We start from the raw sequence: 16,922 nt of genomic DNA on the forward strand, positions 1-16,922 counted from the left end.
CCCTGAAGCTATCTCAGTAACCCATCAGCTGGCCCTTTAGCAGTCTGACTCCATGCCATCCCAGTAACCCTGCATGTCTCTGCCCCGACAGCTGTCCCACGTCCCAGCGTCACTCAAGCCCCTGTAGCCGTCCCACGTCCCACATCTTTCAGCCCCTACAGCTGGCCCATGTCCCAGCGTCGCTCAGCCCCTGCAGCTGGCCCGTGTCCAAGCGTCGCTCTGCCCCTGCAGCTGGCCCGTGTCCCAGCGTCGCTCTGCCCCTGCAGCTGGCCCGTGTCCCAGCGTCGCTCTGCCCCTGCAGCTGGCCCGTGTCCCAGCGTCGCTCTGCCCCTGCAGCTGGCCCGTGTCCTAGCGTCGCTCTGCCCCTGCAGCTGGCCCGTGTCCTAGCGTCGCTCTGCCCCTGCAGCTGGCCCGTGTCCCAGCGTCGCTCAGCCCCTGCAGCTGACCCGTGTCCTAGCGTCGCTCTGCCCCTGCAGCTGGCCCGTGTCCTAGCGTCGCTCTGCCCCTGCAGCTGGCCCGTGTCCCAGCGTCGCTCAGCCCCTGCAGCTGACCCGTGTCCCAGCGTCGCTCAGCCCCTGCAGCTGGCCCGTGTCCCAGCGTCGCTCAGCCCCTTCAGCTCGCCCATGTCCCAGCGTTGCCTGCCCCTTCAGCTCGCCCATGTCCCAACATTACCTGCCCCTCCAGCCGGCCCGTGTCCTAACCTTTCTCTTTGTTGGTCCATGTCTCAGTGTTTTTCCTGTCCCTCATACTTTTCAGTGTGGCTCCCTTACCATGGGCACCTATCCTACAGCCTTTCTCCAGATATATTTGTGTCCCCTAGCTTCCCAACTCCTACCTGGCTCTGTGCCTTCAACTATCCTTCACTCTCTTGCCTGGTATTATTTCGGCTCTTTCCTTAGCAGGCCTTTATTCGCCAGATGAGCATCATAACATGAAAACCCCTCTATCAATCACATTTGATTCCTTCCATCAGCTTCTCATCTTCTAGTTTTCTGCACTCCTTCGGCCTACAACCCGTAGGCTCCACTCATCATCAAGTCGGCATACAAGTTTTAGATCTCACCTTTCCCGGCCTCAGCCCTTTTTTGGGGGGAGAGCATCCCTAATCAGTTATCGGGATGTTCATTGAGTTCACATAAAATCTCAGCTCAAATTAGCTGCCGGGGTCCGAGCGCCAAAGAACTGTTATTCGTTCCTGTCATTAAATCTTTTAATTGTTTCCTTTTTTCCGTCTGAGTCTCTCCAGATTGAAATGGAGCTTTAGCGAAAGTTCAAGCTGGAAGACTCCACCCACTTCGTTCGCCCATCGACGTCATGCTCATCTCCGACCTCAGTGCTGGACCTCACCCGGTGCGTTCAATCAGCAATCAGGCTCTGCATAAAAGGATCCACACCCAAGCCGTCAGCTGCTTCCCAGCTGCGTTCAACCCACCACCTCCCCTTCTCCACCCACATCCTTCGGCTCTAGGATGGCACCATTTCCTGACCACCACCACCAGTGTTGGGCGCCGGTGGAGAGCATCCCTAATCAGTTATCGGGATGTTCATCGAGTTCACATCAAATCTCAGCTCAAATTAGCTGCCGGGGTCCGAGCGCCAAAGAACTGTTATTCATTCCTGTCATTAAATCTTTTAATTGTTTCCTTTTTTCCGTCTGAGTCTCTCCAGATAAACACACTAGGAACATGTGTGAATGAACATGAATTGTAAAACATTATGAGTGAGTGTGAGAGTGCGTGAATGAGCACAAACATCAAGCGACCATCACTTTGATTATTATGAATAGTATTTCAATCACATAATCACTCTGATTATATGTGCACTTTGGACACTTCTTCATAATTGTCATCAAGATTATGTATCAATGTTGAAGTATTAGCCATCACCATGAATGTCTGATTTGGTCACTGTGGATCCATGATTGTGTTACATTTGTGCCGTATTAGGGAATATTGGCGGTCGCCCATGGCGAGCGGGGACCATAAGGTAATTTTTCCCTGGAAATAACACAATTCAACAAAAAGGCCAACAGGGTTTTTGACCTTATACAAATGGAAGAACAATCATGGAAGCAATGTCCAATTGAGTTAATCAATGTAATGAAATTGTTATATTAGTTACAGTTACTCAAGAAAACAATGTTTACCCCCGCTATTCATTATTCCATTTTTAATTGACTTCCTTATATATTTCTAAGTTTATATACAGAGTTATGTTCACAGGTAACCGTGTAAACTTAGTATAGCAAATAGCAAAAACAACTGCTAAGGTTAATTAGGATTCCACTTAAAAGCGGAATAGGGGGGATTATGTTGGAGCTGAAATACCATCTATGGAGTTGTTTTTGTTAAAGGATTCTCTGCAGGCTCTAGTTCAAACTGACCCAACTCCCTTCCTTCCATTTGTGTACAAAGTGCACAGATGGACTCGGAAGGAATGTGGTCTCGAGGGATAGCATTAACAAATTTGGTCTGTTTGGTAGTTCTGAGAAGGAGCAGATGATTAGGTCTATTGAAATCATGAGGTCTTATGTCCTTATTTGGACTCGTATTAAAGGTCGCCCAACAAACACTGGAGGAAAGCAGCTGAGAGTCTGTTGGCAAAAACAACACCCTTTCTCCATTGGTTGAAACCTTCCAATGAACACTCATGGAGACTTGAGAGTATAAAAACTGTTGAATTTGAGACTTCGGGGAGATTTTTGTTGGAGAGATTTTGTTATGGATTATACGTGTTGAACTGACGAAACTGTTTCCGTGGGTGTAATAAATCTCCGGCTCGTCTATGGCCTAGCAGCAAGAACTACGTCTCTGTGTATTATTTCCTTACTTATATTTTTGAGAATAGTCACCCTTCAATTCCTCAATACCCTTTGTCCGTCTGAGTCTCTCCAGTTTGAAATGTTGTTTTACCCTCAACATAAGCACAAGACTTTTTGAATAGTCTTGTTTTCATTTTAGAAAATGTTGTTTTGTGCCTTTCTTTTAATGTATGTGAATCAGAGATGTGGTGACTGTCACTAATCCTCCATGTTCAAGATTATGACAGTAACAAAGCTGAGGGTTAAACTCATCTAGGTTATGTAAGGACGAAAACCACACATTGCTTTACTGATTACACAGCACCAAGCACACTTTGTATCCTCATGCAACCTTGGTGTAATTTGTTGTCATAATATTTTTTTGTGTTGGTAAAACTCACTGGAGTTGAGAAGGATCATGGCCTTGAGACAGACGTACTCCTCCCTCTGCAACTTGAGCTCCCGAAAGCGAGAGGTTGCTGCAAGAAGCATGTCGAAAATCTCCATGATGCCCTCCACACACTGCCCCTCTTCCCTGAAAAGACAGAGTAAATGGTAAATGACTCAGTGCTTTATCAAATCCATAAGTCCTTACTTTACATTCAGTAATTCACACACTGATGGTGGTAAGCTACTGGGTAGTAGGCACAGATGTCTGGCGCCACCAGCCTCTCTGACCACCACTACCAGGCAAGGCACCTTGCCCAATAACACAACCACAGAGGCAGTCAAAGCGGGAATTGAACCAGCAACCCACCAATTGCAAGGTGCCACCAATTGCCTTGCAGTTGGTGGCACCTTGCACCAATTGCAACCAATTGCCTTGCAATTGGTGGCACCATCAGTGATAACCAGATGCTGGTTAGCCACTGTTGAAGAAGCAAAAAAAGATAGATGCTGGTTAGTCCAACAAGATGGAGATCGGGAAAAAAAGCATTAATGAAAAAAAATAATCCCAGCACTTCATAAACACTGACCAACTGGCCTGATTGCAAGACTGATTTATATATATATATATATTGCATATATTGGGGAATTTTTCTGCCATAATCCAAGAGCACACATTTGCAGTTTGAAAGCAGGATTTCAGGTCTTTTGTTCTCAAAAATGTTTATACTTCTGCTTACATTTTCATTTTGAAAGCAGGACTTCATGTCTTTCTTCTCAAAACTTGTAACACTTGTACTCAAAACCTCTCCTCACGCTCACACGTAGTCTCTGCTCGGACTCTCTGCTCGCTTACGAAACATGAAACTGCCTTTTGGCACAGTCTCCTGGCAATCTCGCAGCCAATAGAATGAAAGTGTTGTAGTGGCTGCGCTTATTTTCTTCTAGCGGGTGTGTGAATTCGCAATATATGTGTCTTACTACTTTATGATAAATCCAGATTAGTTGGTCTTGAAGGCTAAAGGATTATCTGAAAACTCAAAAATAGTCTGCTGGGCTTTCTGTATGGAAGAAGATTAGGGCCACTGAAAAAAAATCTGACATTGATCTCAGAATTCTGTTCTTTATGGGATTGTTCTCTCAACAATTAGTATTTATTTTATCTCTACAATTGTAAGAACTTTATTATTTTTGATACAAGAGCAGTAGTGCTACCTTTTATGTTGAATAAATGATGTGAAACACAGGACCTAACAGAATGCTTTGAAATTTGGGTCATTCTAATGGCCATGTTAGTCAAATTAACAATGGAATGTTTCATCTTTGCAAATCTATAACCTTATATCTTGCCTCCAATATGTATTTTGCTGTAAATTCAATATTTACGTGTGGCTTGGTTTGCAGTGACTAAATCAGCTAATCAGCTGATCAGCTAATTTAATTGAGAAAAATATTTAATTTTACAGGATAATATTTAACCACAGAGTAAAGTATTCAGAGATATGAAAATGATGGAAACAGAATACAAGAAACTGCTACAAAAGAACTCAGACAAATGACAGGAAACCATTTATTTGTCTTTTCAAACATTAATTAAAACACATTTAATAATTATACATGGTCTCTTACACTTAACTCCTTAACCTGCACTGGAACGTCTGTGTTTTTCCATTGTTTTTTCCGGGGCTGAGATTTAAGGGTTTAAACTCTGCCGGTGTCCATTATGACGCTTTTATTGGGCAGCCTAGAGCCCCTTTTGATTGACACCATATTCAACCAATAATATTATGAAACAGCTTTTTCCGAGACAATAATATCCAGAGAGCGACTTGAGCTCGTTCTGACATGCCTGCATTCTTTCTGGAATATTTCTGACTGGTCAACTCGAAAACTAAATCTAAAGCCACCGATGTGTAGCCAACACATGTCCTGTATAAGAATATAAGGTTTTTTTGTTTTGACATGAATCCATTAGCTGCATGCATAACCACGCGTAATCTGTGCGCCTTTGCTGCGTCAAAGTCAGGCTCTGTCCGCCCTCATGCATAGCATTATTTACAGGACTTTTTCTCACCAACAGAGAGCCACGGAGAGGCACGGGGGTGGGGGGAGGGGGGGTGCAAAGCTGCTAACCTATCTTAAAATCATTACAGAGCCGAAATACAAAATGTGATGGATCTTCACATGGGTGATGATTATTACAGCTTTTTTCATTTTAATAGCACTAAGCATTCCCCAAAAGGCATAACAACTTCAAATATTTGCAGAGATATACTGTATGTTTGTAGAAATACTCTGAAGTTTCAAATTGTTAATTTAATTTGGGATGACCAAGTCCAGAGCTACAATCCTCTAACTTTAATATGGATCCCCACTCCAGCACATCCAAATTATATTACTGCATCCCATCCCCGCAAGTCATGCACTTCTATCCACTTTATTCCTGGGGGGCTTACTGGCAGGGGCGGAGCCAGAGTGGGAGACGGGGGGACCAGTGCCTCACCTGTCATCTGATTGCCCCCACCTAGTGGCCCCCCCAGATGATTGACATGTAACAGCACCAGGTCATTCCTGTACATTATTTGGAATCATTCTAAGCCAACCTAATATCTAAAGAAGAAAAACAATAAATATATGAAAAGAAAATGTATAAAATTTTATATATGTCCATGTGATGACATAAATAAATAGATTTAGATCAGGCGCGATTCCAGCCTCCTTTATGCTTGTACTCATAACAAGCTGATATTCTTCTCCTAACGACCACATCACAGATGATTCTCTGATAGATATTGTTCTTATAATGATTAATAATGACCTCCGCGATGTTCTCTGTGCGTAAAGTTGAAACTGTCTGCGCACCAAGTAGTCAGCTGCGCTTGATCACAGTCTAGACAGAAGACGAGGGTGAGGAGGGAATCTGACATATTAACTAGGTTAAGTTTTTCTGGTTTTGTTTTTAAAACACCATTAACTAAGCAGTGTATATATTGTATAAATATTGTATATTTGGCGTTTGTCATCTCATGTGTGATTAATTGGAGCGTAACCGTGGAGCATTTATGCGCATTTATTGCCCAGCGCACTGTGCTTGTTTCCGTCTAACAAATCTGCACTTTCATTTCTTTCCTCCCTGAACAGTCAGCTGCTACTCCTCTATTTAAACTACAATAAGTAGATCAACCCAACTTGATCACACATTCTCTTTAGTTTTTCTCTGTGTGCTGCAAACTCATTAAATGTAAACTCATGACAAGCCCGAACCACCATCAGGCAAATAATTCTGGTCTGACCAGCACTACTTTTACCTGTCAAATTACCTGTCAAAACATACTAACATAGACTATTTAGCCACATTTTTATGCGGTTTAGTTAATATTCACCTAATTGAATCCAGATCCCATCACACATAAAGCAGATAAATGCATTTAACTTTTTCTCCGTAGTGACACCAAACCACTAACAGTGGCTCCAATAACTTATAACAAATGAAATTAAGCGACTCCACTTAAATTACATCTCTTCACCCGCTGGGGTCTGAACGCTCAGCTTCTCAAATTCTTCCTGGTCGCATCTGCAGAGAAACCTGCGCTGGTTTATCGACAGTTGGATCTGTCTGAACCAAACCGAACAATTGAACTCTGCGAGATTTTTCCTTTTTTTTTTTTTTTTTTAACCCTGTCCGCAGTTCGGGCGTGCGTTTTTGCCAGGATTTATTTCATTTATTTATTTATTTTTGCATGGTTTCACTACTCAAAAACGGACAGATGTTATGTCTGCCGTGCTCCTTCTGAGTATCGCTCTCCTTCTGGGTGAAACTTTTTCCTGTGAGGGCCACATAACTTTTTCCTTCTCTGTTGGGGGCCGGAGTCAGTTTGTAACAGAAAAAGTGAAACAGAAAAAGACGATTGCAGGAGTGCCTAAATGTAAAAAATATATCGTTTTCCAGAAAGCACAATCAAATAATCCTTTCCGGGTTCTTCACAGAATAAATCCAGGAAGGATTATAGTCCGTATTTTCTGAACTATGAGCCGCACCGGACTATAAGCCACAACCCCAAAGCTCAGTTTGTTTTTTAAACCAGTAAACATACACATCTAAGCCTCAGATTTCTCTGCCGGTTTTCCACAACAATGCAGCAGCAGCAGAGGTGGGCGGACACCCAAAATTTGAGTCATAACAGGTCAATTGAATATCACATTTATTAGGGTTGAAAAAGTTGCCAAGATTAGATTTAACAGAACTGATTACGGTAGTTTCCGAACGGTAACTGTAGCAGTAAAAGTGCTGATCCTTCGTGTCTGCTACTAGTATGTGTTAAATCAGTGGTCCCAACCTGTTTATTACCGCAGACCGGTCAAGACTTGGAAATTTTGTTGCGGCCCGGGACAGGGGGAGTGGGAGGGGGGATGAACAGTCAGATAAGGCTTCTGCATGTTGGTGTTCCCACTAAATACTGAATATGCCCTATTTGGGTTGTCTTGGCCCTTTTATCGCAGCCTGTGGGTTTTTTTCTGACTGGGAACGAGAATACAACCTGTTGAATGTGACAGGAAGCCCATCAAAAAGCGCGGTGACGTAGGGGAATCCCAAACAGCTGACATATTGCGCAACTGAGAGTCCGGTGGATATCGGAGATGATATGTGGAAATGTTTATTATTAAATCTAAAATGTCATTATTATGTTTATTCATGTAAAAATGTTAACTATGAAAAAACATATTCACCTCCAAATCAGAGTGCAGCAAATAGAGCGGCTGCTCCCGTCGTCTTTCATCCACCGCCTTTTCTTTTTATTACGTCTTTTATCTCTAAAATGACTCCACAAACTATCACTATTGCTTCCACATCATCATCCGTGTTTGGTTATTCTAAATTTCCGCTATGTTGGGGTTTTACTGAATTATCCTCTGGAATTGGGATGTTTGTGACTGGAATCGGTTCGTGCCGTGTGGCTGAACACGAACCATCAAACCTGTTTGACTTTTATCAGCTCTGTGGTCAGGTTTGGAGAATCGGCCGAAGCTCTACTCCTCTCCTCTCGACCACTGCCCAAACGCTCTGACGTTGGTCGCTATGGTAACGTTATATATCCCATTGAAATAAGATAAAGAAACGCCACAAAAACGAACATCTTACTTTCGTGAAAATTTTAACTCACGATAATGACTAACGGAGCCCTGAGCTTGTTTCTCTGCAACCAGACGGTCCCATCTGGGAGTCCTGGATAAATCCATTCTCCTGTCTCTTCTCTGGGCCTTTTCCCCTTTGTAAAGAAACTTTCAAAAGACATCTGATCTGTTTCTTACTCATTTTGCTGTTTGTGGGCTCAATGTTGGCACGCAAGTAACCAGACTTCCAATGATTCACTTCCTGCTAAAGAGCCCCCTCTTCAGCGGTTGAAGAAAAATCCGCATATAAACAGCTTGTAGTCTGAAAAATACGGTATATGAAAAAACTTCTAAATGCTCTCTGGTATTGTTCAGGGGGCCGGACCAAATGTGGAGGCGGGCCGGATCCGGCCCGCGGGCCGTAGTTTGGGGACCACTGGTTTAGACTGTAAATGGATAGCTCCATGTTGCATTCTCTTTAGTTTTCTCTGTTTTGTACTGGAGAGTGGAGGTAAAGGCGGCGTTTCAACAAAAGGTTTGCAAATGAGCTTCCTAACCAAGGTGTCCATATTGGTACCGTCACCCGAGCTACAGCAATCCTGTATCTGCAGCGGTGCCATCTATTTCCTGGACAACGGTTGGAGGGAAACCCCGTAGAATTTCCCTCCTTTCTGCCATTTGCTGTTTTCTATTCGAACTCTGAGGTGGGATTCTGTGCATCTGATTGAAAAAAAAAGATAAATAAAAAAATAAAAAAGATAAATAAACTAAAAAAATAGGACGAAGCAGATCTGAATCATGACAGACTTTCCTGGTTTTGGGAGAGGGAGGGGGACAGTTAGTTTCACCCCACTGCAGTCATTTGGCAGGGGTAGAGCAGGTTTGCTGGCAGCCCCAGTCTCATCCACACCTTGGCCCATCTTTGCTGAGTTAAATGAAAATCCTGTTGATGGTGACTGTGATGACTCCCATCATTCTAAATCAGACACCAAACCTAAGGAGAGCCTTTATGCAGAGATAGCAAAGCAAATTGGTGTTTCTATTGGAGAAAGCATTGCATCTTGTATTGAGTCTCGCTTGGGCTGTGGACTGGGAAACAGTGTACTTGGATCTGCCAGTAATGTGCTCTCAGAACCTTCACTTTTGAATGTGATTGTGAAATCTGATGTTAAAGAACCTGTGTGTTTTAGAGGGGATGGTTGTGACACATGCAGTGTTCAGGAATGGGAGGAAATGATAATGACCTATTTGAAGAAAAGAGGAGTACAGGTGGCTGAACAGGCTGATGAAGTGCTTAGTAAACTGGCAGGGAGGGCAAGAGAGATAGTCAGGGTGGGCATTCGTAGTAAGCCATCCTTATGTCTTAAGGAAGGCCCAGAGCCTATTTTTGAGATCCTCAAACAGCACTTTAGTGACACTGCCTGTTCAAGTATGCCTCTGGCTGATTTTAAGCAACACCCCCACTAAAACACTAAAACACCCCCACCCTTTATCTGGCCAGGCAAAGATTTCACTGGTCTGGCATGGCTAAACATGTGGCAGAGTATGTGAGGTGCTGCAAGCGATGCATTGTTAGCAAGTCACCTGAACCAGAGGCTAGAGCACCTTTAGAGAACATCAAGACATCAGAGCCCCTGGAACTGGTCTGCATAGACTTTTGGTCGGCTGAAGACTCTGCAAACAAATCAGTGGATGTGCTTGTGGTCACAGACCATTTTACAAAGATGGCACAGGCCTTTGTATGCCCCAACCAGTCTGCCAAGGCAGTGACTCACCAACTGTGGTATAACTATTTCTGTGTCTACGGCTTTCCAAGACGCTTACACTCTGATCAGGGAGCAAATTTTGAGAGTGCACTAATCTCTGAACTATTGAGTGTTGCTGGTGTCCAGAAGTCCCACACGACTCCATATCACCCAATGGGTAATGGTTCTTGTGAAAAGATGAACCGCACCTTGGGCAATATGATTTGTGCCTTGCCTCCGAAAGCTAAGCAACGATGGCCTGATGCACTCAGTGCAGTTGCATACAACTGCACTGTTCATGAGACAACCGGCTTTGCTCCATTTCTGTTGATGTTTGGCAGGGTGCCAAGACTCTCAATTGATATAATCTTTCGCTCTGTCATTGACCATCATGATTATGACCGATATGTCCAGACACTAAGGAAAGACCTCAAGGAGGCAATGGACATTGCACAAAGAATGGCAAGCAAACAATTGCAGTGCCACACGGATATCTACAACCGGAAGGTCCGGGGATCCCCAGTAGAGATTGGAGACCGTGTTCTTTTAGCCAACAAAAAGGGACGTGGCAAGAGAAAACTTGCAGATCGCTGGGAGAATGTTGTCTATACGGTCTTGGACAAGAATGACACAAGTCAAACCTTTAAGCTGCAGAATACTTCCACAGGCCAGGTGAAGATTGTACATCGCAACCTGTTGATGCCAGTGAACTTTCTCCCTCTCGAGGATGCTTTGCTGCAGGAAGAAGTGGATGTGTCTTCTGAATCTGGCTCGCTGACGGCGGATGGCGATGGAGAGATTGTGGGCGAAATGTCAGTGGCATCTGCTGGCCCACCCTCTGGTGGAGCCAGAGGGTGGGCCAGGGGGCCAGTGCCCCCCCCCCCTGTCATCTGATTGGCCCGCCCAGTGGCCCCCCCTGATGATTGACATGTAACAGCACCAGGTTATTCCTGTACATTATTTGGAATCATTCTAAGTCAACTAATATCTAAAGAAGAAAAACAATAATAAATATATGAAAAGAAAATGTATAAAACTTTATATAAGTCCATGTGATGACATAAATAAATAGATTTTTATCAGGCGCGATACCAGCCTCCTTTATACTCATAAAAACAAGCTGAAATTGTTCTCCTGGGTGTTTCAGTTATGCTGCGCTGTGATACAATTCAAAGGCTAGAGCACTTTATACCTGGTGGTGATGGTAAAACACCAATAAGTTATTTATTGATCCTCCGCAAAAAAGAGAAAAAAACCGAAGAGGGGCCGATAATGTTCTAGTTTGGAGCAGAGATTGCGAGAGAGTTTTTTTGTTGTCCATCAAAGAAAAAAAGTCATTTTATTTCCAATTTGTAGTCATCAAACATTTATTATTTCTCTGCGAGAAATGACGTGATTAGGAGACGACAGAACTCTGATCGTTTCCTGACCCCGCACTGACTTCCATCAGCGGGAGAAAAACCCCGCAGAAGCGGATCAGCTGCGCTAGGCGCTCCAAGCCTCTGGTCCGTTAAAATGTCCAGATCAGAGATGATTCTCTGACAGATATTGTTCTTAACAAGATTAATAATGAGCTCCACGATGTTCACTGTGTGTAAAGTTGAAACTGTCTGAGCACCAAGTGTCAGCTGTGCGCTTGATCACATTCTGGACAGAAACCAGCGAACTGCTCTCTGTTCTTATCAAGACGAGGGTGAGGAGGGAATCTGACATATTAACTCAGTTAAGTTTTTACTGGTTTTGTTTTGAAAACACCATTAACATAAGCAGTGTAACTATATATTGTATATTTGGCATTTGTCATCTCATGTGCGATTATTTGGAGCGTAACGGTGGAGCATTTAAGTGCATTTATTGCCCAGCGCACTGCGCTTGTTTCTGCCTAACAGATCTGCACTTTAATTTCTTTCCTCTCTCAACAGTCAGCTGTTATTCCTCTACTTAAACTACAATAAGTAGATCACATTCTCTTTAGGTTTTCTCTGTGTGCTCCAAACTCATTAAATGTAAACTCATTAGAAGCCCGAGCCACCATCAGGCAAATAATTCTGGTCCAACCCGGACTATTTTTACCTGTCAAATTACCTGTCAAAACAGAGCTTCCTAACCAAGGTGTCCATAACTCTTCAACACATTGTCAGCTCCCGGTCAGAAAAACGCATTTAGTTCAGTGTCCATGAGATGATATTCAGAAAGGATCTTTTATTTGATTGATTTTAGTTTCCTCTGCAATGAACTCTTTCTTAAAGTCTGTCATGTCTCCATGTGCGCCAGTCAAAGGTGTTAATTATAACATGTCAAATGACAGAGGGGCTTAAAAAATAACCAAATATTCAGTTTAGTTATTTTATATATATTGCCTACCCCCCCTCTGGGGGGGGCAAAATGTTAAATGTGTGTGCGCACACACACACACACACACGCACACACACGCACACACACACATATATATATTTAAAGAAAGAAAAAAAATTATATAATATATATATATATATATGAATCTAGCCTTATACAACCAATATGGAAGGTGCTGGACAGACAGAAATGTCCTGCAGAGTTATCTTTTTAATGCACGAACAGACAATGAGAGTGACAGTGCGGCTCTTAAGACTTAACACTTTACTCCTCAGATTGTGAGAGCAAAAGCCATTCAGTGTTATCTCTCAATCTGTGATGCTTTTAGAAGTAAAAGCAGGGTTAGGACGCAGCATAGCTGAGCTGCCATAGGCTCATATCTTGAGACATAAAAGGGAAACAGAGAGAGTGGATAAATCACTCACTCTCTCTGCAGATTTCAGGGCTGTCAATAGAGCTGTTTTGAAAGATAAAAACTTCAGTGGAGCCTGATATAAAGACTCAGATGGAGATTTAACCAGTGCGTGCAAGACCAGCACCAAATCCCACGAGGAACAAGTGTGCATGACACAAGTCTTTGTCTGCGTACACTTCTCAGAAACTCCTTCATCAGCATGGTGTTGCAAGGGCTTGGGCAAAAAGGGCTGTCTTCGTGGAAGCATCAGAACCCCGGCTGGTGTAACCGGGTTCTGCTAATTTTGTAATTTATCATTGTTTATTAAACTCTGAAAGCTGAGTAGCTTTCAGAGTTTAATAAACAATGATAAATTACAAAATTGTGAGATATACAATCAAAGCTAACGGACATCTCCATATAGAGCATAACACTATGCCTATGTAAGATATTTTATTAGTAATTTCTTTCTGCAGGTCTATTTTGTTATAGTATTGCAATATTCAAACCCGCAATTTAGCAAGATATGTAAATCAGAGCTGGACCAGACATATTTTGTCTTTACAGAATTACACTATTAAAAATATAAATAAGGGCGCAATGCAACCTTTTAGTGACTGTAATCTATAAAAAAGAGTTGCCTGTTTGCTGCAGTGGAGATGAAGATGGTCCATTCAGGAAAGCAGAGCTGCATCAGACTTTAACATTGAACTGGAGAAAAAAGAAAAAAACAAAAGCAAAAATTGAATTGTTAATGCATGTCACCATGAGAAAAGCCTACTGAGTTTTGCTTAAAAAAACTTTTTTAAACATTTAAATCACATTCGTCTCATGAAGTGCATTTTTTTGCAAAACAAACTTATTTTGCATGTCAGAAATCTTTTCTTAATATTCTAAGTTTTTGTTGGAGTCTCATATGACGTCTTGGGCAGGGCCCAAATTGCAACAAAAGATTTCTGATGTGTGCAAATAAAAGTTTATGTTTGGCAAATAACTTTAAGTTCACAAGACAAAAATTTGTTATTTAATTAAAAAAAAGTTTTTAAACAAAACGATTTGGTTTTAAAAAAAGAAATCATTACAATTCCACAAGTTTAGATTACAATTTTATTTTACTTAACTGAGGTTAGTTTTTTCCCCCCATTGAATAATTGGGAAAAAAAATTTAACTTCATACTCTGCGAACCAGACCCTAAACTTAAAGTCTGGATTGAGTTTTTTTCCCCTTCATTAATGACAAACTTTTATTACATTCATTATATCTATCTTTGTAATTAGAGGTGAGTTATTTTTAATTCTAAATGAATATCCTTGTTGGACTTTTATTTAAGTGTTATTCTCCTTCAAGATACATTTATTTACCTAACGCCAGAATAAATGCAATGTACATTATGTAGCAAAGGAAATTAGAAGATTGGACATATATCCATTATGGAGATGATCGGTTTTGGACGGGCAATGTGCCCCTATTGCATAAGCAATACTAAAGAATGATATCATTAAAGAGACAGGGAAGGAGCTTTTTAGTTATCTTGCTTTGCTAGCAAAGTCATTAGCTAGCAGCTAGCTAATAGCACAACAACAACAGCTCAATGTCTGTATGATAAAAATACTGAATCGGTAGATAAGAACAGTTTCTCCTCACCTGGCTGTCTCCTGCCGCTCAGTAGTTCTTCAGAGAAAGGCAGACGCAGAGGCCTGTCAGTGTCTGTTGTATTTCATTAGCTCTCTGCTTAAACCGTGACTCCGAGCTGAAGCAGAAACGATACTTCAACGTTTTCTGTCATCTGACAAGCAGCAAGTCTACTCCACTTAATTCACCAAAAACGTTTTTTTTTATTCACCAAAAACTGTTCTGTAATCTGGAACTTTCGCTACATTTAGCTCCAGTTAGCCGCCTTATCTCACTGCGTGAGAGGCAACTGCGTCATGCGTCACGGACAAAACGTCAAAGGTAACAAGGTTACCGGAGGGCTTATTATGTTGTACAAAAAATAATAAAAATAATTTCAGTACATGTTATGTGTCAGAAGAGGGCTTAGAAAATGATACAAAAAAATAAAAATAAAAATTGACCAAAAGGGCACTTTGGGGCAAGGAGCAAAAAGGGCAGGTGCTCAAGCACCCCCAGCCCCCTCCCCTCTGCACGTGCCTGCCAGAGTGGCGTAACATGCGGCGACCGGCTGCTAACGAGGCAATGAAGCTTGAAGCTGCTTCGCCACGTAGAGACCAAGCAGACTGTGGATATAAGCAACACTTTGGGTGTTATTGTCTCTCATCACTCCCTGATGGGACCGTCTCGTTGCAGAGAAACAAGCTCAGGGCTCCCGTTAGTCATTATGGTGAGTTAAAATTTTCATGAAGGTAAAATGTTCGTTTTTGTGGCACATCTGTATCTTATTTTGAAGGGATATATAAATGTTACCATAGCGACCAGAGACAGAGAGTTTGGGCAGTGGTCGAGAGGAGATGAGTAGAGCTTGAGTCTTAAGACTGGTTTAGACAGCAAGATTTAAGAATTATCGGCCGATTCTCCAAACTTCTGTGACCACAGAGCTGATAAAAGTCCAACAGGTTCGATCGGTTCGTGTGTCCAAGGTTCGTGACTGAAACCGATTCCAGTCACGAACATCCCGGTTCCAGAGGATAATCCAGTAAAACCCCCAACATAGCCGGAATTTAGAATAACCAAACACGGATGACTATGTAGAAGCAATACTGATAGTTTGTGGAGTCCTTTTAAGAGATAAAAGATATAACAAAAAGAAAAGGCGGTGGATGAAAGACGACGGGAGCAGCCGCTTTATTTGCTGCACTATGATTTGGAGGTGAATATGTTTTTTCATAGTTAACATTTTTACATGAATAAACATAATAATGACCTTTTAGATTTAGTATTATTTTATGTGTCTCTGTGTGTTTTATGTGTCTCTGTGTTGCCCTGCGACAGACTGGCGACCTGTCCAGGGTGTACTATGAGAGGCCATTTAGGACAAAATCTATATTTTGTCTCTCACACACTATAAGAAACTCACGCACACCCAAAAAAACATCACGCACACTCTAAAAAAAATCACACACTCTCTAAAAATACTCAAATTGCGTATACACACTACTAAAATGTCTCACACGCACACACATTTTATCTTTCTCGCACACATACACTGTACTAACAACTCGCACACGCACACAAATGCTATCTTTCTCGCTCACATACACACTACTAACATGTCGCGCACACACACACAAAAGCTATCTTTCTCGCACACATACACACTACTAACATGTCGCGCACACACACAAATGCTATCTTTCTCACACACATACACTCTACTAACATGTCGCACACACAAACGCTATCTTTCTCGCACACATACACAGTACTAACTCGCACACGCACACAAATGCTATCTTTCTCGCACACATACACTGTACTAACTCGCACACACACACACAAACGCTATCTTTCTCGCACGCATACACTAACTCGCACACGAATGCTATCTTTCTCGCACACGTACACAAATGCTATTTTTCTCACACACATACACTCTACTAACATGTCGCACACACAAATGCCATCTTTCTCGCACACATACACGGTACTAACTCGCACACACACACACAAACGCTATCTTTCTCGCACGCATACACTAACTCGCACACGAATGCTATCTTTCTCGCACACGTACACAAATTTTGCCCAAAAACGCATCCCTGTGCTAATTTAAAGAATTCAAGAGTTAATAGTGAAATAACTTTTTCTACATAATCTGAGTAGTTCCAATAACTGCTGGTATATGTTTTATATCGATAGGATAATATTTGAGGGGAATAGAGAAGGGATGCATATTGTGGCAGGCTCATAATCTATATTGCCAAAACATGTATCCCTGTGCTAATTGGGGGAAATAAAGAGCTGAAATGATTTAATCTCTTCTACGTAATGACACTTGTTCTCTGAGCTAATGCTATAAGTTTCATATCAACAAGACGGATGCAAATATTTTCAGGCTCATAAATTAAGTTGCATTTCCTCCTACATTAACAGACTAGAAGTGAAGCATGATATAAAATGTTCTACATAATGGGTCTCTGTTGTAATGCTTTTGAGCTATTATGATATCAA

General features: G+C 42.1%; 1 protein-coding gene across 6 annotated transcripts in view; it reads right to left on the reverse strand.

Moving 5' to 3' along the window:
* Positions 1-16,922, reverse strand: part of LOC103458082 (estrogen receptor beta) — a 154,968-nt gene that overhangs the window by 11,446 nt on the left and 126,600 nt on the right. For all 6 annotated transcript variants that reach the window (XM_081603649.1, XM_081603648.1, XM_017302625.2 and 3 more), the window contains one exon: positions 3,202-3,335. In XM_081603649.1, the coding sequence (XP_081459775.1) occupies positions 3,202-3,335 (134 nt within the window). The remainder of the gene's footprint in view (positions 1-3,201; positions 3,336-16,922) is intronic.

The sequence above is a fragment of the Poecilia reticulata genome, chromosome 22 (genome assembly GCF_904066995.2).
Source record: "Poecilia reticulata chromosome 22, P_reticulata-male-v2, whole genome shotgun sequence".
NCBI classification, from domain to species: Eukaryota; Metazoa; Chordata; class Actinopteri; order Cyprinodontiformes; family Poeciliidae; genus Poecilia; species Poecilia reticulata.